Source organism: Protomyctophum parallelum (genome assembly GCF_964188405.1).
Source record: "Protomyctophum parallelum genome assembly, chromosome: 10".
Classification (NCBI taxonomy): Eukaryota; Metazoa; Chordata; class Actinopteri; order Myctophiformes; family Myctophidae; genus Protomyctophum; species Protomyctophum parallelum.
The window spans coordinates 25913751-25936619 of NC_139704.1; the positions used below are offsets into that span (position 1 = coordinate 25913751).

Below are 22869 nucleotides of genomic sequence, written 5' to 3' on the forward strand. Positions count from 1 at the left end.
ATTGGACTTTTCGGAGGGCAGTGATGTACGAGCGTTATTATTCCTCCTGTCAGGAGACGTGCCATAGGGGGGAGGGACGGGGGGGACGGGGGGGGGGGACGGGGGGGGGGGGGGGGGACAGGGGGCGGGAGTTGAGGAAGAGTGAATGAGGAAAAAGGGGGTGCAGTATAAAACGAAGTGAGCGAAACGTTGCTCTTGCTGGACAGAAACCTCATATCGTGAGCAAAGCATGAGGTCAGTCCGTTGCTCTCCCCAGGTTGGCAGAGGGAGTGTAGCGCAGTTACACAAATCGTGGGATTTTTTTTTAAACCTCATGTCTCCACAATATAGAAACGTATTTATTTTGTAATGTAATGCCCTACTTCAAAAATAGCAGCTCTACAAGTTATAGTGGTTAAATGTGTGTCTGTCTTTTTTGAGTGGTGCAACCACTCAAAAAAACAGCAAGACAGCAATGTCCGTGTGTCCGTGTTCACCTATGTGTTCACCTATGTGTTGGTCAATGAGCACGTATAATGAGTACCAGTAGGGGCGCTGTTGTGCCAGAACAGAGAGAGGGATAGTGCTGCACTGTTGCCTGCTAATGACAGAGAGAGAGAGAGGTGTGTGTGTGTGTGTGTGTGTGGGGGGGGGGGGTAGTTGCACCACTCAGTTCATTTTTGTTTTAATATAATTATTGAACCAATATAAAAAGAGCTTGTGACTAAATAATAACTATTGGATCCATTGGAAAAACAGGTTGTGTTTTTTGCCCATTTTCTGAAAAGTAACAGTTTTGGACATACAGTACAAGATTTCTACCCAAGAGAGAGGGAGAGAGAGAGAGGGAGAGGGAGAGGGAGAGAGAGGGAGAGAGAGAGAGAGGGAGAGAGAGAGAGAGAGAGGGAGAGGGAGAGGGTGGAAATTAAGAGGAGAAGAAGGAATGGATGGGGGGGGGATCATTCCTAAGGGGGAGGGACAGATCCTCCGTTAATCATCTCCTCATCCCTTCATCTCACTGTCCCCTCCCTCCCTCGCTCACTCACTCCCTCCCTCCCTCGCTCGCTCCCTCGCTCGCCGCATATGAAGGAGGGATGTGTCATATTAATTAAGAGAAGTAGCATTTGGAGTCGAGTCATCTGTCTGAACTGGCACACAGGGAGCGAGAACAGGGCGGGGGGGTGGGGGGGATGCGTCGTTGGGGTTTGAAATATTCCGCACAACACAACCCTATTATCACCTCTGCCTCGTGTCTGATTGGCTGCCGTACGACGTGGGATCATCGCTTTTGATTCTGTCGCCGCTTTTGACACGGCGGCGTGTGATGTCATGCGAGTGTTATATAGCTCCGAAGACTGTTATGTTGGGGCGATTTTATCGTGAATTTATTTTCTTCTTTTTTTTGTATTTTATAATGGATGAGCAGGTGTTTGAATGTGTCCGCCTGAACAACAGGATTTCCCCCTCTTTACTATAGGAATTGAGAGTTTTTTGGAAGTACATTCATGAGTCACAGAATTAAACCTGTCTTTTTCGTTCATGTTTTGTTCCCGTCCCTCGCTCTGTGCGGTTGGTGAACCCCGATGACAAATTGCCCTAAAACGCCATAATGTCACGTTGCCGTTCGGCCCGTACTTATTGGACCGTGAGTGAGTGCTGCAGACAGAGGAAATGGGATGTGAAAATGAGAGTGTGCTCCGACTGACGCCTAGACAGTGAAGGTTGCACACACACATTCGACGACAGTGGTGGAAAAAAGTACTCCTTTTTTTTTTACTTAAATAAAAGTAGCAATACTGCAGTATATAAATACGCACTTGAGTACATTATGAGGTATTGGCATCAAAATGTACTTAACCCATTTTGACCTGAGATCAGATTCTAAAAATGTCTTCTACATCCTGACAGTTTTCTGAAAAAGCTATGTTTCTATGTCAGTCGAACGACTGACATAGAAACATAGCATCGATTTTTCAAAGATAACAGACCTACAAGCTCGTAGCACGCCACTCGGTGACGCGCTATGCGTTTGTAGATCTGCTATTTTTCAATAGCTAAAGCATAACATAAGGCTAACACCAAAAGGGGTTCCCGCCCCAAAATGTACTTAAAGTACCAAAAGTAAAAGTAGTCATTATGCAGAATGTCCCATTTCAAGTTGTCAAAAGTATATAAAGAAATCACACCTGTGTGAACCGAGTGGTGCAATTCCCCTCTCTCTCTCTCTCTCTCTCTCTCTCTCTCTCTCTCTCTGTTTCTGGCACCCCCTACTGGTATTAATAAATGCACGCACGCAGCATTACCCCGTGTTCCAATTTCACGCATGCGCACACCACTCGTACTCATGATACATACATGATACATACATGATACAAACGGAGATTGCTGGTTGTAGGAGTGGTTGCACCACTCAAAACATAATAGCAGATCTACAAGCTCACAATCTACCGCATAGTGAACTTGATATGCATATTGGGCTGAAGTGGCACCTCGTCTCTGTATGTATGTAATCCACTTAACTCGAGAACCGTTTCCCCCCCGGCGACTTCAAATTCGACACACACAAATTCAAATGATTGTAGTGGAGTATAAGTATAATACATATTTGCCTCTGACATTGTATAGTGGAGTAGAAGTAAAAGTACTGGAAATTGGAAACACTCAAGTGCTTCAGTACTTAAGTAAATGCACTTACAGTAGTTACTTTCCAACACTATAGTCAATGGACGGACACGAGAGAGGGCGAATTTGAGACGCGCGGACACGGAGAGAGAGGGACAGGGCAAGCGTTAAAGGATATTTTAGCCGTCTGCATCCTTTGGGATTTGGACTGGAGATTGATATCTTCCAGTCAGATGGAACCCTGATGTGAGTGATCCCGCTGCACCCTCCATCATTGTGACACGTATACGCTGCTCAGGGCTAACGCTCATCCGTGTTGATGGGGCATGGCGCACCTAGCCCCCCCCGTGCCACAAGGGCCCTGGCAAACCTGTCCACCTTCCACCATCGCCCTCTCTCTCTCCGTCTCTTCCTTGTTCTTTTATCCCATTAACACTGGAAAGCATCCGTGTCATTTTTTTATTTTAGCGTAGTCTATTCAAGAATAGCAGACCTATACAAGCTCACAGCGCATCCTTTTGTGCCGTGCTGTGAGCTTGTATATCTGTTATATATTTTTCTTTAAAGCTTTGTTTTTGGCTTTTCTCCCTTTATTGATTGATAGTGGAGATTGACAGGCAGCAAAGGTCGTCATGAATGGGACTGGAACGTGTGACGCGCTGTCAGGCCAGAGCCTATATGTGCAGGCATGTGCCTGGACCACTAGGCCAGCGGGCGCCCCGGGTATATCTGCCATATTTTAACATTAAAAAAAAAGAATAAAAATACAACATCTAGAAAGTGTGAGAACTGCATGATTTTGAAAAAGGGCGTTTGGTAGAATCGTAAAAAAACCTCGGGTCTCGGCGGGTTATTTCCACCGCCCCTTCTCCCCTGTTTTTCTGTCAGTGTTGTCATGTCCAATCACTGTTCGACCGGTCCGGGGCCAGTCAGTCGGGCGGCGGGCGGGCGGGCAGGGGAGCGGGGAGCCCCCCAGGTAGTGGACCTGCCTAACAGGCGTCAGGATGGGCACTGAAATGACACTAATAATGGGGTCCCAGTGTGGTCCAGACAGGTCCAGTCAGTTAACAGACACCGAGGATGTGGAGTAATAAGTGTTTGGTGTGTCTGCAAGCAGCTAGGGGAAGGAAGTGTGAGGGAGCCCCCCCATCCCCATCCCCACCCCCGCCCGTCCACCCCTCTTTCGTCAGGCAGGTGCAGCCATCCGCAGAGTTGGCAGCACTTTGGCAGACGTCGGATTACTATTGATAAGTGTCAACGGTGTGTGTGTGTGTGTGTGTGTGTTTAACTGAGTGGTCAAGGTATATATAGTAAATATATATGAGCACTCTCCTTGATGTCTGGCTTTAAACCAGACTGAACTATAATACTGACACAATGTGTTGTGTGTAATGAAGACATATCATCGTATTTGTTATCTTCATGATAATGACACTTGGCCGTACTACTGTACATCATCACACAAATGTATCAAACACGTAAAGCTAAAACGAGCTTGTAGATCTGCTACGTTTGCCATTTTTTAAATTTAAATCCTCAAGATGGATACGAGATCTCCATAAATGGGCCATAAAGGGACACAGACGGGTACAACAACAGGTAATCTGACAATGGGTACAAGAGTATTTCATAACTAGGTGGGGCAAGGGCATGCATTAACGCATTCTGGGCGGGAACCCTTTTGGTGTTTTAAGCATTGTTATACTTTAGCTATTGAAAAATAGCAGATCTACAAGCTCATAGCGCGGCACCGAGTGCCGCGCTATGAGCTTGAAAATGCGCTGAAAATGTGGCGCAAAGCTTTGAATATATTCTTCAGAGCGAGCGTTTTTAACTCAAATCTTTGCTTCTGGGTGGTCACTGGAACAACATATTTTGAGAGGGGGGTCAGTGGCCAAATACAGATAATTCTGGAGGTCCTTGACATGATAAAGGTTGAGCACCACTGACATAGAAACATGGGTTTTTCAGAAAACTGTTTTTTTTAACCGACCTCAGTCCAAAATGGGTTAAACTTGCTAGTTAGCTAGTGTTATTACATGTTGTCCATGGCTTGGTGACTGCTGCCAACAGTGTCGGCTAGCCAGATGTTATGAAAGTTTAACTAGTTGACTAGTGTGCTCTGATCGATCGCGATTTTCACTCAAATGACTCGGATCGGTGATCGGAAATTTTCCCTATCTGGAGAAACCGATCATTTATACCATTTACATTGTATTTATAGTAGGCCTATAATATCGTTTTGCATCTTTGTGACGGGCCTAAACATGCTCCCCTTCCTCCCCACACACACAGGAACAGTTTTGACGTGGGTTTTGACATATAATAATTTTGGAAATCCTTACACACATAAAGATTGGTATCGGAGAAAAACGATCGTTGTCGGGTTCCTGTGGTGGCCATGTTTGTATCTGACGGAGATTACCCCTGACGGGCAGTTAGGTGGCATTTTGTGCACTGATGCTTGAAGTCCATTGTTGTGTGTGGGTTGGGTTGGCTTCAGTTAACATGGCAATTAGCAAGTGACATTGTTTTAAAGCCAGCAGAACACTGTTATTGTCACGTCATTCAGCTGTCTCAAAGCAATTCATGTGTTCCCTTCTTCACAATGAATGCTTTGATCTACAGTATACTATGCTTGTGCAACTGGACACATTTTCACTGCCTTTGAAATCCATTTAACCTCATTCTGGGGCAAACATGTGGTCTTGTAGATCAGCTACTTTCAGAGAGTAAAAACCAAAGGGATCCTAGTATAAAGCACTCGCCCAACCCAACAGTTATTCTAACCCCTCACATGATCATTAACTCTTTAAACTAGGGGTCTTATCCTGAGGTGCTTGTATAATAAGCTGCATCGTATATGACATCTCAAGATGCCTCCATAAATCTCTCCCATCAGGCATCGCTCCCATCTCAGTTGTGGCACAAAGAAGTTTTGCTGGACACTGCCACAGAGCAAAAGACCAGGTCATTTTGGATATTTTTCTGAGGGAGACTACTCTGTCCTTCAAGAGGAACAAGACCTCTCACATTTCCAGATGTTCTGAGTAGGAACACACAACTGACTGTGAATGAACTTGGTGTGGCGATGAGCAACAGAGACCAGTGGAAGCAGCTTGTGTCGCAGACAGGTATCATGAGAGGAGGCGGCAATGGAGCAGCTCAGACAATTTAGGCCCTTACTTTATTAACAGGGTGCAGGTAAAAAGAGACAACGTTTTGATGTTTCAGTTACATCTTTGTCAGGTCATCTTTTTTTTAAATGTTGGATTCATTTATTTTCAGGGGTTCCCAATGAAGAACCCTGCTCTACGCAGCAGTGTTGTTTTCGTCGACTAAGACGAAAAATGTTCGTTGACTACTTTTTTCTGGAAACGAAATAAAAACTAAGCTATGATGACTGAGACTGAGACTAAATATACTGACAATTTCGTCAACAAATAAAAACTGGACTAAAATGTCAGGAAGGGACTATAGTGGACAAGAGATCCATTGCAATCCAGAGATCCAGCATGCTTTGTGTGCTTGTAGATCGGCTATTTTCAGCAAGTGACTAAATCAACTGTATATTTAGTCGACTAAAATCTTATGATATTTAGTCGACTAAAACTAGACTAACACTAAAACATTCCGGATGACTAAAATGTGACTAAAACAACAATGAAAACTAAAATCAAATTGCTGCCAAAAACAACACTGCTACGCAGTTTAAAGCGTAATTGTCTAATTGATGATACTCCATCGCACGATGGCATCACTTGTTGAAGATCCCGCAGAGATCAGTTCCAGCTGCTCCGTGGATTATACATCAGGCTTAACCTTGATATTAGAGCCTTGTAGATCATGTACAGTATGTACAGTATTATGTGCAGCACCTCTCCCTGATGTTGTACCATTGTCCTTTGTAGTGGCGTCTCTCCGCTCACGGGTGGCTCTCCCCTTTGAACACTTTTATGCGGCTGTAATTGACCTTACAAAGGGGTTCATTATGCAGTCCCTTTCATGCTGTTTTGACTGATAATTATTATTTAATGTGTTCGGATGGAGAGCATCATTAATTCATCCCTTCCTCCAATGTCAAAGAGATGAGCGGTGAAGTTATCACTCTCTGGTGATTAATATAATGCTCTTTTGTTATTGAATCCTGTCCCAGTGATTTAAACTTTCATCGAGTCGCTCGCTGCCCGTACTCTTAATAACGCTCGCCATTACCCCAACGCAGCCCAACCGCTAATTGCGTTTTCTTTCTTCTTTACATTTTTTTAACCCCCCCCCTTTGGTTGGAGGTTTGAATGACTTATCGGCACTTTCCTTTTAATTAGAAATCCCGTGCATGCGTAATGAGAAGAATGCGATCGATCAGTGTCAGTGTGTGCGTGTGTCTGTGCCACGGCGTGATTTGTGGTGTTGATGTGTTGACGGAGAAAATGAGTGCTCGTGATTAGCGGTGGCGTCATTAGCCGGGTCGCACAGCCTTCAAGGGTATACGGCCGTTGGTGTTCACGTCTTCCTGATGTCTCCAGCAGAACAACCAACCCACTTGTCCCAGCGGTTGTGCTCATGGGACACTTTTGGTACTGTATGTCCTCGGATATCTTTTGCCGTCGGGCAGAAACCTCGTATCTCCATGTTTCAAATGTGCTTTTTTTTTTTTTCGGTACCGCGTCGGTACGATCACCATAGTTTGCAGATCGGCTGTTTTCGGAAAAATGTTGGAAGTGAACGCGGTGCCTGTGGATTTTTATAAATATTGAACCATCGAAAAGCATTTACAAGAGATTAGACAATAGACATATAGGAGATATATACAGTATATAGACTATAGTATAGTGGATCCATTGGATGCATTGCTCCAACGAAAAGTAACAGTTTTGGACACCGACAGTGACGATGTATGCGTGTGCGTGTTGTCAGTCCAGTGGACATGGACTACTAGCCTATACAGTATACACTATACAGGATAGTGTGTGCCTTGATAATGGAGCCGCAAGGGGATTAGCACTGTGTAAACTGACTGAACATCCACCCCCCCCACCCTCTTATCTCCAGACACCAGAGCTACAGTAACCAGTGTTCTCTCTTGGCTATACGTGGAATAAATGTCAGTGAAATTAATTTCGCCCGTTTTTCATTAGGCCCCCGCACGCGCGACCGTAATCTCTCTCTCTTCAGTCAAAATTTATGTCCTCCCCAGAATTCAATTTCCTTCCCCTCTTCCTCATAAGTTGGGAAGTACAAAGACTGATAGGCATTTATCAGGTTATAACTCCTAATGCACCCATCAATGAATAATGCCATTCTTAATTTACGGTGTTTGGTCCCCGCGGTTATCAAGTCAACTGACAATGTCAGAGAGGAGCCCAAAGCCGCCATGGCATGTACAGCTATACTCAAAATATAATAACGAGACACTGTGTTTTAAACACCATGTAATGCTGTTAACACACTCTGTGTGTTTGTAATCACTCTATCAGTAATGACCTTAATGTTAATGCTATATACACTCAGCAGCACTCAGTCTGCCACGTACGTTAAAAGGATAATGTGTTATTATAGTTGCCTGTTGAGGAAAATCATGTGGAAAAAATCTACCAGGTTATTGTTCAGCACTGTTTGAGCCTCGACCTTATAGCAACCACCTCATGACAACAGCATCAGCCCAGGGCAACGACTAAATCTCTCAACTTTCACTCGCACACTACTCACTCACTCACTCACTCACTCACTCACTCACTCACTCACTCACACACACACACACACACACACACACACACACACACACACACACACACACACACACACACACACACACACACACCCTTTGTTCTTGGCCTTCCCTGCACCTTTCCATCCGAGTCGTGCACGGTGAGCGCACCGCTCCCTCGTCCCGTCTCTCCTTTTTTGTGTCTCAGCTCTTGGACTCTTCCCCGGTCCCAATAACTATAATTCCTAGCATGAATAAAAGTCCACGCCTTGGCTATAAAGTTAGAGCAAACTGTCAGCGAAAAGCTCACCGTATACTGACAACGGAACCGCAACATCCATCACGCTGGGCGAATAAAAACGCTGAAGAACGCTCCACCGGGACGAGCGCGGGGGTGGGGTGGGGTGGGGGGGGGGGGGGTGATGATGAAAGCGCGTATATAATACGTCTGACAAGCAACGTGGCCGTTCTGAGTGCTTTGACAGGCTAACCGGCTCACTGACGGACTGGCGGCTGGCCCTGCATGGCGTGCACAACGCGCCAGGTGCGTAACGGAAAGTCTGACATCACGTCGTCAGAGCTCTCTCTCTCTCTCTCTCTCCGTCCGGTGTCAGTTTAACGTCTAATCGATGCTCCGTCGTACGCGCCGTGCAACGCCGCCATGCGGCGGACGTACAAATCTTGGGCCCAAGAAGCAAAACAGGAGGTGAGCTCACTCACTCACTCACTCACTCACTCACGCAGTCTCTCTCTCTCCAAGGTTTGATGAATAGCCATGTCATTTAGAGAGCCTTGTTAAGTCAAAACCCGTTATGCAAATTATAATCAATTGCGGCGACGGGTAAATGAGGCCGGCGCGCTCTACTCTCAATCCGTCAGCGGAGCCTGACAGTGCAATATGTATCCGGGATGTGTTTAGAATAGAAGGGGGGAGCCTTTTATCCCATTCTGGGCGGGAGCCCCCTTTTGGTGTTTTAAGCATTATGATATACTTATAGCTATATTGAAAAATAGCAGATCGAGTGCCGCGCTATGAGCATGTAGATCTGCTATTTTTTTAAACATCTTGAAAATGTGTCGCAAATCATTGAACAACATATTTTCAGATGGGGGTCCGCGGGCCAAATACAGATAATTTTGGGGAGTCCTTGACATGAAAAAAGGTTGAGAACCACTGACAAGGATTTAGAAGACTTTTTTTTATTGGTTTGAATCGGCCTCAGGTCTAAACGGGTTATATATTATGCTTGTAAATAATCGCAGCGGCTAATCGACGCTACAAGTCATGCTGTATTACCGGCCCTGCGTGGCCCTGCAGTCTGCACTCCACTCTTGGCCGTGGAGAGAGAAGTGGAGTTCTTGTGGTTTTCGTGTTCGGGTCGAAAAAACCCCTCCCCATCTGTCTCCCCCCCCCCCCCCCCCCCCCCCCCCCCCCTCTCCTCCCCTCCCCTCCCTCCACCTTCCTTGGCCTGCTCCCCAGTCTCGGGCCCGGGTGAAAAATGGGGCACATTTCCCTGATAGCCCCTTGCGCTGTGGATGTGGGGAGTATAAATGGCTAATGAATTACAGATGAACATTGACGCAAATTAATCTTCCTGATGTCCCAGGGTTATGTGGCAGCCATTTAAAAGTTTAATCAATACGCTGGAGTTGAGAACATGCAGGCGCTGCAGTTGTCTTGGACTGCAGTAAACAGCCGAGGGGGGGGGGGGGGGGGGGGGGGGGGGTTGGGGGGGGGGGGACCCGAGCAAGCCAGCCGCGCATACATCATAATGACAGCTATTTATGTTTAATGGACTAAATATTTTTTATTGGGAGAGGACAAATGTCACTTTAACTCTCCCGAGTTATGCGCAAACGCTCGCGCGTCTGAACCCCCCCCCCCCGAGAGAGAGAGAGAGAGAGAGAGAGAGAGGAGAGAGAGAGAGAGAGAGAGGCGGATGACACCTCAAATGTTAAGGCGGAGAACTACTGCTGAGGATAGAGCAGGAATATATTCAGTTTGAAGCTGTCCCATTAAGCCTCCACTCGTTACTGTCACGGGAAATAGACGTTTGCGAGGAGGATTTTTTTCTCTTTCTGAGGTATAGTGTTCGTATTAGTGCCCTCGTTACACACACTCCACTGTACCGTGGAGGACCCCGCCCGTCTCGCCCTCTCTGTCTCTGTTTGTCTCCTTCCATTGAACGCACACGCACTCACCCAAGGACGGACGGACGTGCACACGCATGGACGGACGCGCACGCACACACGCGCGGACGCGGACGCACGCAGACACAGACGGGCCTTGTTTGATTTAATAACTGACAGAAGTGACATAATCCAGGCTGTATATGTTTAATAACCTTCAGTATGACTAAGCGCTCTGTGTGCGCTGGGAGGAAGCGGCCGTCCCATGCATATTCATTCCCCCGTTAAGTAAAAGTGACTGATATGTTGTTTTGGCCCATTCTTTAGTCTGGAAATATTTCAAGAGAGAGAAAGACAGAAAGACGGCCTTTTTGCCGTCAGGATGTTCCCCGAGAAATAGGGTCAGCAAGAGATGCAGTCCTGAACGCAAATGCACGCGAGCGCACGCACGCGCACACACACACACACACACACACACACACACACACACACACTTTGTGTTGCCTGTCGTCCTGTGTGCGTTGCAGGCTGGCTAGAGGTGTGCAGGATGTTGCTTTATGTCCGGTTGGGGGGAGGGGGGAGGTCATCCATCCACGGGCCTCCCTGCAGAGAGGAGGAGGAGGAGGAGGAGGAGGAGGAGGAGGAGGAGGGGAAGGAGAAGGCGACGTTGGGGCTGGACTGATAAAAGGACAGCCCTGAGATGGATGGCACTCCACAATAATAGGCCAGGCTCACCGCAGCCCCATAAGTCACTTATTCTTGACCTTTTTCCCATTTCAAGGACCCCTCTTCAGCTTGATAGGCCAGCCCATTCTCTAACCTTTTTCTGGATCTTTTTAAGTGTTCACGACGACCTCTACCGCTCTGACCACTTAACACGGCTGTCCTGCTGGGTGGGCCGTGTGCGTTGTCCGAGCACGTTTTATTTTGACAATCGATCGATCGTTTTCCGGCTTGGATCAATGGAACAGACGCAGTAGTGAGTTTACAATTTTTTTTGTTATCATAATCCCTAATTTTTACAAATTTTTACTAATCTGTCATGACCCACGGAATATTTAAAACATTAGATGGATGGGGTCCACAATAATATAGGCCAAGACCGCCCAGGTGCCCACTCATCCAGGTGCCCACTGCCCACTCATCCAGGTGCCCACTGCCCACTCATCCAGGTGCCCACTGCCCACTCATCCAGGTGCCCACTGCCCACTCATCCAGGTGCCCACTGCCCACTCATCCAGGTGCCCACTGCCCACTCATCCAGGTGCCCACTGCCCACTCATCCGGGTGCCCACTGCCCACTCATCCAGGTGCCCACTCATCCAGGTGCCCACTGCCCACTCATCCAGGTGCCCACTCATCCAGGTGCCCACTGCCCACTCATCCAGGTGCCCACTGCCCACTGGTCCAGGTGCCCACATGTCTCTATATCTTTATGTTCCCAGTTGTTGTGCGTGCGTGCGTGCGTGCGTGCGTGCGTGCCTGCGTGCGGAGTGAAAAGGGGAGGGGCCAGTGAATGTGGAAAATGGGATGCCAATTGCAGCTTCTCTGGTAAAATGTTGCGCAATTACATAGTATGGCATATGCAAACTGTACGGTAAATATGCAAGTTATTTGCATATTTGTGTGTGGGGGGAGGTCTGGACTGCAGTACAGTACAGGGCGGAGGAGACAGTTAAAGGAGAATGAGAGGGAAGAATCTTCCCTAGAATAGATAACCTTGATGTTAAATGCTACATCCATCGGATATGTCTTTCCTTGACATATTGATGGCCCTTGAAAAGAGTCAGGCTGATTGTATGCAGGGAGCAATCATTAACCCCCCCCCCTCTCTCTCCCCGTATTCCTCCGTTGATTAAAAGGACAGCTAGTTTTTTTAAGAGGCTGTCATGTTTATTATGTCTCCATATATAGTTTTTTCATCCCTGTTGCTCTATGCTTATCCTTCACTATATTTACAATATGACAAACAGAAGAAACAGCTCGCTAAAACTTCATAAATATCCACCATTCCCGCCTCTGTTAGATGTTATTCCGAGTTTTTGTTTCTTCTTCAAAAACCCATTATTTAGTTGAAAAATCACACTCTCATGAAAGTTGTTTTTTGTATGTCACGTGGGGTCCATAGACTTGGCTGCTACATGGCGAGGTGGCAGCCAAGAATATGGTTCTCCGGTTCTGTTTCAATTTACTGTTTCTTGTGAAGATTTTTCCACAATGGTTACAGTTGTACTCTTTCTCACGATTTACGTCATAAATGCCCTAAACAAACATTAAAGTCCACAGACTTGGCTGGCAAACGATTGCTGACAAAATAAAATAAACTTTTTATTCTTCTTTATAAACCTTTTAGGTCTAAACAGTGGGCCTAAAAGTAATATTGAGTGGTAACGTTCTCATCATCATCATCATCATGATAATAGACACCACTCACGTCACACAAATGTGCGATTTAATTTTGTAACGTGCAGTGAAAAGCACTGCAGTGCGTCTACTGAAGACTCAATTATTGAAATCCCGACACGGAATAGACTTGGACCAACCATGGTGTATTGATGTCTGTATACATGAGCCAGTATACAGTAGATAGACTTGGACCATGGTGCATTGATGCATGTATACAGCCAGTGGATAGACTTGGACCATGGTGCATTGATGCATGTATACAGCCAGTGGATAGACTTGGACCATGGTGCATTGATGCATGTATACAGCCAGTGGATAGACTTGGACCATGGTGCATTGATGCATGTATACAGCCAGTGGATAGACTTGGACCATGGTGCATTGATGCATGTATACAGCCAGTGGATAGACTTGGACCATGGTGCATTGATACATGTATACAGCCAGTGGATAGACTTGGACCATGGTGCATTGATGCATGTATACAGCCAGTGGATAGACTTGGACCATGGTGCATTGATGCATGTATACAGCCAGTGGATAGACTTGGACCATGGTGCATTGATGCATGTATACAGCCAGTGGATAGACTTGGACCATGGTGCATTGATACATGTATACAGACAGTGAATAGACTTGGACCATGGTGCATTGATGCATGTTTACAGCCAGTAGCCTATAGTGAATAGACTCAGGAGTTAGAGCAGGTCATCCAATGATCCATGGGTCGGCGGTTCGAATCCTGGCTCCTCCTGTCTCCATGTCAAAGTGTCCTTGGGCAAGACACTGAACCCCAAATTGCTCCCGATGTGCTGGTTGGTACCTTGCATGGCTTCCGCTGCAATCTGGTGTATGAATGTGTGTGTGAATGGGTGAATGTAATGCACAATCCATTTAAAGCGCCTTGGATGAAGGCGCTATACAGTATAAATGCACCATTTACAGCAGCCAGTATGCAGTGAATAGACTCTCCAGGTATTCTTCAGAATAGGTAGGATTTAATGAATGCAAAAAAAGAATACTATGATTTTAAAACGTATAGCACATTTGGAATAGACACATACGGCACTTTAGGAGTCAACCATGCATTTAGGACTATACTGTAGGTCTGTGTGTTTCTGCTGATATTATTATACCATGCATTTAGGACTATAGATCTGTGTGTTTCATTTTGTATGTCCGTGGCAGATATAGTAACATTAGGAAGAAAATAATAATAATACAGATATACAAGGTTTCTGGCCGACCGCAGCGTGCGTTTCTAAGTGCTGATGGGGTGCAGTGTGAGAGCACACAGTGTGCATTGTGCAGCAGCTATAGCCTGGTCCCCGCTGAGGCAGAGTGCTCTATCAATCCCCCGTAGAGAGAGCACATGCTCTGGGTAATCAGCTCTGAAAGCACCAGACTCAACACCGCCGCACTACAGCGGGGGTAAAAGATACACCGTGGCGGAACCGTACAACACGCTTTTAACCCACTAAGACCGGGGGAAACGTGTAACTTTAGATTTGAACCACGCACTTTAACCGTCATTTTATACACTGGCTATTCACAAATGGCGGATACGCAAGCTCATATAGCGTGGCAACGAAGTGACGCGCTATGAGCTTGTATAGATCTGCTATTTTTTTTTAAATCATGAAAATGGGTGCAAATCTTTGTGTGTGTGTGTATATATTTTTTAAAGCAAACATTAACTCAAATCTTTGCTTCTGGGGGTCCCTGGAACAACAGATTTTGAGATGGGGCGGCCGGCGGCCAAATACATACATATAGGCTACGATTTCGGGGGTCCTTGACATGAGAAGGTTTGAGCACAGCCGATATAGCAACATACATTTTTAAGAAAACTGTTAGGATTTGGAAGCCATTTTTAAGAATCGACCTCCGGTCTAAATGCATTAATAAAGACAGGAGAGGGGGGGTGGGGTGGGGCCTCTCCTTTTAAGAGCCAACAAGGTGCTGCGTGACATTATGCACTACAACGGCCTGATTGTTCCTCTGCCAGCGCATGATGGAAACATTAGCCTCCAGATCACTGTTTTTTTTTTTTTTAATCTGTCACATTAATGGCTGCTCTCGCTGCTTCCAGGGGCGCTTTGTGTAATGTAGTGCGTGCGTGCGTGCTAGTGTTACTTTACGTGCTATACTTGTGAGGGCCAAATGTCGCCACCAGAACAGCAGGATTGGAGAAACAGACATTTGGGGAGGTAGGTTTACAATTAGGAAAAGGTCCAGGTTGGAGGTTATGGTTGTATAGGATTAGACATTTCGAGGTCATGGGTTTAGAGGTTAGTGCTGGAATTATGCCTGATTTAAAGCACGCCAAAGTCACACGCCGAAAATAGAAGATTTACAAACTCGACCTGTTGTGAGCTTGTGGATCTTCTACCGTCTGCTTTTAGTTTTGGCGTTAAATATGGCCCAAAATAATATAGTCAATCTGGCTTTCATAAGAGATCGCCGTCCTAAAATGTAGACGACCGTACTAGTTTACAGTGATGGGCAAGCTACTTGGAAAATGTAGTAAGCTACACTACCAGTTACTCTCTATTAAATATAGCTCAACTACAACGAAGCTATCCCCAGATAATTGTAGCAAGCTACACTATAAGCTACATGGCAAAAGTAGCTAGCTACATGGACACTACTTTTTTTTAAATATTTTTTATCAACTTCATGATCAAGTTTCCACAGAACAAATAGCCTAATAGGCAGGCAAAAATGCTGAGTTTGATTGTTTATTAAAAAACAAACTGGAAACAAGCCCTCTGTCTGGCTTTTGGTGTCAACTTTTTCACATTTACTTGTATTAATGTACCTTGCGGTGTCAGGAGCCAGCTGATTCATGTGTTCAGTGTTGGGAAAGTTCTTTTTTTTATTAACTATAGTTCAGTTCACAGTTAAATTTTTTAAAGGAACTAATTCAGTTCATAATTCAACATTTTGAACTAAAGTTCATGGTTCCAAAAATGAACGATTTTAGTTATTTTTTGTTCTTTTGTTTTAATTATTATTATTGCCACAGCCTAGCCATTTGCGCACCAGCTGAGACTAGCTGACCCAGGTCACTAGGTAAAACAGTGCCTCGGGGAGGCACTGTTTTACCGAATATTTGAGGATGGGATACTCAGATTGAGAGAATGCTGACAGGCACTTAAATTAGATGTTAATGTCCTGTAGGTAGACTTAGAAATAAAACTAGTGTTGACTAATCAATACAAGTGGCTCTTATTTTGATGGGGCAGTTTCTGCACAAGAAGTCCGTTTGACTTGTAAACAAGCTACGATGAATGAGCTGTCAAAGTACTATAGTCGCTAAACCACGTTAGCGATCAAATTTACAATATGAAAACTTTCACTTAGACAATAATGTAGGTTACACACACTGGAATTAAACATGGAACCTGCAGGCAGCATTAGGTGAGTAATTCACTGTGTTGTGCTAGAGATAAAAGCCAAAGGACAGCTGCTGCGTGGGATCCTCTTGCTGCTTAACAACATAACTGTCAGACTCTTATCTAAACCAACCAATCATGGATTTTTTCCCCCACAAAACTTTATTTAACAGTCAATTTGTAACGTATAGCTTTTGTTGAAAGCTACGTCACTACTTGGGTCTAAAAATAGCTACACTACAAAAAACGCTACTTGGTTCAAAAGGAGTGAAGCTACCATCAAGCTACTGATAAATGTAGTTAAGCTATGTAGCTTCGCTACTTGTAGCTAGCTACTGCCCAACACTGCTAGTTTAGTAAGACAAGTGCGGTGTGCGTGTGCGTGTGTGTGCGTGTGTGTGCGTGTGCGTGTGCGTGTGCGTGTGTGTGTGTGTGTGTGTGCGTGCGTGCACGTGTCTTCTCCCGGGTGTGTGTTGATGCGTGGCGTCGGTCGGGCACACAGAGGATCTCCAGACTATAGCAGAGTTTGACACTGTACCATTTGTTATTAAAGTATCACTTCATCAAGCTCAGGCCCCGCAGGCCCTTCTCGGTCGGCCTCATGAGGTGTTATGCAAGAGAGAGAGAGAGCTTGGCTATGCACTTTTAAGTTACCCCCCCCCCCCTCACACACACACACACACTGCACACTCACACCCACACACACACACTCCCCCGCCCGCATGCCCGTTCGCCCTGCCTCATCTTTCTCCTCTCTTCTCCTCTAATAAAAGTGTGAGCTCCGGCTGTGATGGGAGCTCAGTACTGTGGAATGTGCAGGGCGTTAGCTGGGTGTGTGGAGCTCCGAGGCTGCTTAGAAAGCCCTAATTTATGCTCCGTGGAACGCTGGCGTCACCCGCCGACGAGAGCCCTGGCTGCGACGCGTCGTCAGCTCCAGCATCAGGTCGGCGGAGTAGCTTATAGGCCTCGCCGACTTACACTTACACACTTTACCTCTCCTCCAACCCGCTGTGGGACCCAGAATCAACCCTCCTATTTTCTTTATTCCCACCATTGTTCACAGACGCCCCCTCAACACTTTTCTTTATTTTATTTTATTTTTGTCAGTGTGGTAGAATTACAGGGAAAGGCGCGTTGTCCAGAAGTTGCTGATTGGTGCTGTAGCAGTCTCAGAACGTGTTGCCCCATCCAATCCAAGTCCCCCAACCCCCCCTCCTCCTCCTCCACCCCACCACCCCCCCCCCCCCCCTCGGGACAGTGGTGGTGAGCTCAGCAGAGTGTGAAGTCTCGAGGGAGGGCCCGCTCGCCGAGCTTTCGGTGCCTTCGTCTGTGAAGGTTATCTCTGAAAGCCCTACAAATGCGTCCCCTCCAGGTAATGTCCTATAGGGGTCTTGGTTCTTGCTATATCGCGGTAGGTAATCTCTTAAGGGCCCCACTCGCCGAGTGAGTGAGTGAGCATCTCTTGCGGGGGGAAAGCTGTGAATAATGTGCGAGTGAGAGAGAGAGAGAGAGAGAGCGGGGCCCACGGTTGCCTCCTGTGATCCGAGCGCTGTGAGACGCATCGAGTCCTGTGGTGTCGAGACCGAGTCTCCAGCCGTGGCACCTATACCCCTAGGCCAAGCACGGCAGCTGGAATTCATTCTCCCCCTTCCTCCTCCTCCTCTCTGCCAGGGACAATCTCATGCATGTTCAGACACACACACACACACACACACACGGGCACGCACACGCCAGGGGAAAGCAGGCAGCCTGTGCAGCGGGCCGGGGATTTGATCAGAGGTGACAGCTCCTCACACTTGAGTGTTTGGATCACCTCAAGTAGCCGGGCTGTGAGGGGAAATGAGCGCTGCTCCACTACAAAGTCCAGATTTAGATTGACTGAGCTTGTCCCCAGGCCTGTGGGCTGATGCTGCTGCTGGTTGCTGTACTACCATCTGACAGAACACCCACTACTGCTCCGAGCGACACGTGTGTGTGTGTGTGTGTGTGTGTGTGTGTGTGTGTGTGTGTGTGTGTGTGTGTGTGTGTGTGTGTGTGTGTGTGTGTGTGTGTGTGTGTGTGTGTGTGTGTGTGTGTGTGTGTGTGTGTGTGTGTGTGTGTGTGTGTGTGTGTGTGTGTGTGTGTGTGTGTGTGTGTGTGTGTGTGTGTGTGTGTGTGTGTGTGTGCGAGCATGTCTCACAGGAGGCAACTTTGAACACAGAACGAGAGAGGGTGGGAGAGAGAGCCATGTGTCACGTTTGGTTAGAATTGAGGGTGGCATCAGAATATGCTTGGCACTAATATGGCACCAGTATCTCTGTCCCTGTCTCTGCTTTCTGTCACTTGGTTGCCATTCCTCGGCCCGTCACTACTCGCCCCTTGACAATGTCGCTTTGGATTATGTGATTGGAGGGGGGGGGGGGGGGGTATAGGCGCCCTCTCAGAGCACACCTCAACCCCCCCTCCCCCTCCCCTTCCGCACCCAGCACTCCTCCCACCATCCACTCCTCCCCCATCCCCCCCGCCTGCCCCTGCCCACTCCGCACATGGCTATAATGCACTTGATGTCTATTTAAAAAAGCTCTGGCGAAAGCCATATCTGTCCCCCCTGTCAGGGGATCATTGACAGTGCTAATGCCACTTGTCCTTGCCTCATTTGCCGAGCAGTGACACTTTAGCTGCAGCACCCGGCTGGCTGCATTCGTCAAAGTGGCACGACGGCAGCGGCGAGTGCTTGCCGGTGACATCAGAGGGAGAGAGTGCTGCAAGCAGAGAGAGAGAGAGAGAGAGAGAGAGAGAGAGGTGCTGTGGGCAGCTATATCTCCCCCGGACAGCAGGCATGGCTAGTACGAGAATACACTGTCTGTCGGCCATCTTTGCTTTCATCCCGGGAGAGGATGGGTGTGCAGTCAGTGTGGAGCTGTCTGCGGTGTCGCTCGCCTGACGGATCCGCTGTGAATGAACAGCAGACACACACACCTCGCTATCCGTCATGATGAACCTATACTGTACATATCGCAGCCGTCGGGCAGAAAGCTCCTATCTCCACAGTACGGAGATACAGTACGATATCAAGTATAGGACATTATAATGTACCAAAAAAACATTTCGTACATTAATGCCCTACTTGATCATCGTCACACAAAAGCGTCTCAAAAGTAGCAGATCTACATTTGCGATGCGGTAAATGAGTTGAACTACTTTTACCCCTATATCATCATCACCATCTTCCTCATCACCATTATTTCAGCTCGGCGTAGGCCTACAGCTAAGGGGCAGGCCCACATTTTCTCATTTTCATTTCATATTTGAAAATAGAACACCTACAAGCTCGTAAGCTTGTAAATCTGCATTTTTTCAAAAACATATGTATTATTTCTTGCACATATCTTGTATGGCGGTCCCTGGCACAACATATTGTCCACAGGCAAATACATGCTTGTGAACGATTGATTTACATAAATACAAGGAGTTGAGCCTCATTAATATCCTCATTCAGAATTATGTGTCATACTCAATTATGTATTTCCTTAATTAATGTGACCTTCTACTGGCCTATTATGACCAGTTTATCGAGTTGTCTTGATGCATAATGTAAACAATTGATGTTGAATTAATTAATTTTCATATCGACTCTATACAAGTCAGTGCCCCCTTGTGAGAGGCAAATGGAGTTAACTAACGTCTTGTACAATGTTACACTTTTTATACGTACTTGTTGATATGGTTATATCACAATAGCGTTCATTATTTCAATGTCAAGGTCAATGCAACGCTGCTGACGGCTAGTATGGATTATTTCAGGAGGCACATCAGATGCAGTATAACTGTATGACATTGTGTATATAATTCCTTGTTTAGCTTTAGACTACTGTACATTGAACCATATAACACACGCACACACACAGTAATGCGCATACTTGCACATTTCATTCATGCCACTATTGTCGCTGTCTGACATAAACTTATTGACATATTTTATTAATGCTTGTTTTGTTGTTTTATTTATAAATGAATGCCCTATTTCACATATTTTGTATGATGATGACAGTGGTGTGCAAAAAGTACTGAAAACAGCCAAACTACAAGCCCCACAATGCACCGTGATGTCTATATTTGACAAATAAAATAATCATTGAATGTCCTATTCTTTGAGTGCTTTTCTCCGCTTTTTTTTTTGGGTCTTTTGTTTCCTACTCTATCTGTCACTGAGATAAAATACAATAAAGAATACATAATTGAAAAATGTTTTCTCCTACAATACATATTGAGATGCCCAGAATATAATGCGATACCAGGTTGAAAGTAGTTAAAGGAGCATTCAGTGATTTGGGTGATTTGGAAAACCCCCAGTCCGCCCCGGTAACAAGATGTCATGTACTACAGTGGGGGAGGGGGACACGCAACAGGCCAACAGGCCAACAGCACACACACCAAGGCCCGCCCCTGCTCGATCATGATTGGCGGAAGCCCCGTCTCTATCCTGATTGAATAAAGGCCCAGGGGTTAAATGGGGACAGAGAGGAACTCCTTATATGGTCAGCACACTCCTCCATAGTGGAGGAGTGGAGGATTATCACAACAAAACAAAAAAATAAGTGATATTTGAATTATGTCAAATCACTGAATATACCTTTAAGGATGTCTGTTGGATTTATAAGTAAACTATTTCACCAACTATTTCAACTATTTACAACATGCTTGTAACAAATGAATAACTATATTGGATCCTTTGGACCACAGATAATTTTTCCCATTCCAATGCATTTTCCCATTCCCTGACAGACATTCTAGGTGTATCTGCAAAAAGAAATACATTTTAGAAAAATCTTGAAAAGTGTTTGAACCACTGATTTGCATTTGTAGAATCGGCCTCATGTTTTTGAAATAATTTCAAGTCAGAAAACTATGAACCATTTTTGTCTTGTCTCTCTTTCTCTTTCTCTCTGTCTCTCCATTTGTAGGTGTATTTGCGAAGTGTCGCTACGTCTACTATGGAAAACATTCCGAGGGCAACAGATTCATCCGCAACGATCAGCTCTGAGGAACTGCATCTCTGGGGTGGGCGGTGGGGTGGGGGCTGTCTGGACAGAAGGACATGGAGATGGATGGTGACGGACAGAAGGACACACATGGAGATGGATGGTGACGGACAGACGCATTATGGACAAACCTGTTCCGTATTTATGACGTTGCTAGCTCTCTTATCTCAGGGCTGCTCCGCTGGTCCCCCGTCCGTCTCTGAGCAGAAATGAACTATACTTTTACGACTATAGATCTGCACATGGTTTGTAAGGCCGGCGACCCCCACGACATACAGTACAGTATATGTCTTTTATTGGTTGCTATACAGCGCTCACCTTCGTAAGGTCCTGGGTTCGATGCCGGGCACTGCCAACTCGGCGTATGAGTAGCACGGCTTGTTTTTATTTTAACGGAAGAGTAATGATTGACCTTGACGATCATTTTAATTTGATACACGCAGAGATATCAAACGCATGAGGCGGTTAATAAACACCTAAATATGTGATATCTCTGCGTGTGGGGGGCATTAGAGCCTAACTCGATTATTAATAGATATTTTGGGTTTTTTCTTTTTTTTTTGGGTGCTTTCACGGCATGAGAAATAGGAGGCGTCGCATGCGTGAGCAGGGCCATTTATCAACTCGCTCAGTGCGTGGGAGTTGACAGGTCTGCACGGTTACCGGAAACGTTAGATATCACCTTATCAGCCTAACTGTTTACATATCTAGTTACTCACTGTCTGAGGGAAATCATTGAATGTCCTATTCTTTGAGTGCTTTTCTCCGCTTTTGTTTTTGGGTCTTTTGTTTCCTACTCTATCTGTCACTGAGATCTCCTGCACTGACTGACATATGACTGACTGACTGACTGACTGACTGACTGACAGCCGACTGACTGACTGACTGCTGAGATTGCTGACGAACTTGCCGCCAGTTCACACATGGACCAAACCAAGTGTACAAGAGGGAGGGGGGTGCATGACACACTTATGTTTTCCTTGAAATTGAAAATGATGATTAGCAAATAAGAGACATATCTGATGACATGAGGGTTCACGAAAGCAGGATACCTATATTTAATTTATTTTGTACTGTATATTGACGGGGGAACAAATTGGAATTTTACTCAATATTGTAGGGCACACGTGTGTGTGTGTGTGTGTGTGTGTGTGTGTGTGCGTGTGTGTGTGTGTGTGTGTGTGTGTGTGTGTGTGCGTGCGTGTGCGTGTGCGTGCCTCTCTCTTTCTGGTTCATGCTCAGAGCCACAGTCAGGACTGACACTCCTACTGACATGCCTTCGAGCATCAGCAATCCTCCGACTTTAGACACACGCAAGGACATACTCTCTGTCTCTCTCTCTCTCTCTCTCTCTCTCTCTTTCATTCACACGTACACGGTACACAAACACATACACACACACACGCTCGCTCACGGTGCGACAACCAGAATCAGCCAATCGTCAGCCTTTGCCTTGACAGCCGCGGCATCCATGATAGATCACCCGTCCCCTACCGCCGCTAATCAAGGGTGAAAGTGTGATGGTCACACACCTGGGGCCTGACGGACAGCCACGCCCCGTCTGTCTGTCTGTCTGTCTGTCTGTCATTTATTCAACATTCATTTA

General features: G+C 46.1%; 1 protein-coding gene across 1 annotated transcript in view; it reads left to right on the plus strand.

Moving 5' to 3' along the window:
• Window positions 1-22417, plus strand: part of lrmda (leucine rich melanocyte differentiation associated) — a 297303-nt gene extending 274886 nt beyond the window's left edge. The window contains exon 7 of the mRNA XM_083775128.1: window positions 21186-22417. Coding sequence (XP_083631254.1) covers window positions 21186-21265 — 80 coding nt within the window. The 3' untranslated portion in view covers window positions 21266-22417. The remainder of the gene's footprint in view (window positions 1-21185) is intronic.
• Window positions 22418-22869: the final 452 nt, after the last annotated feature.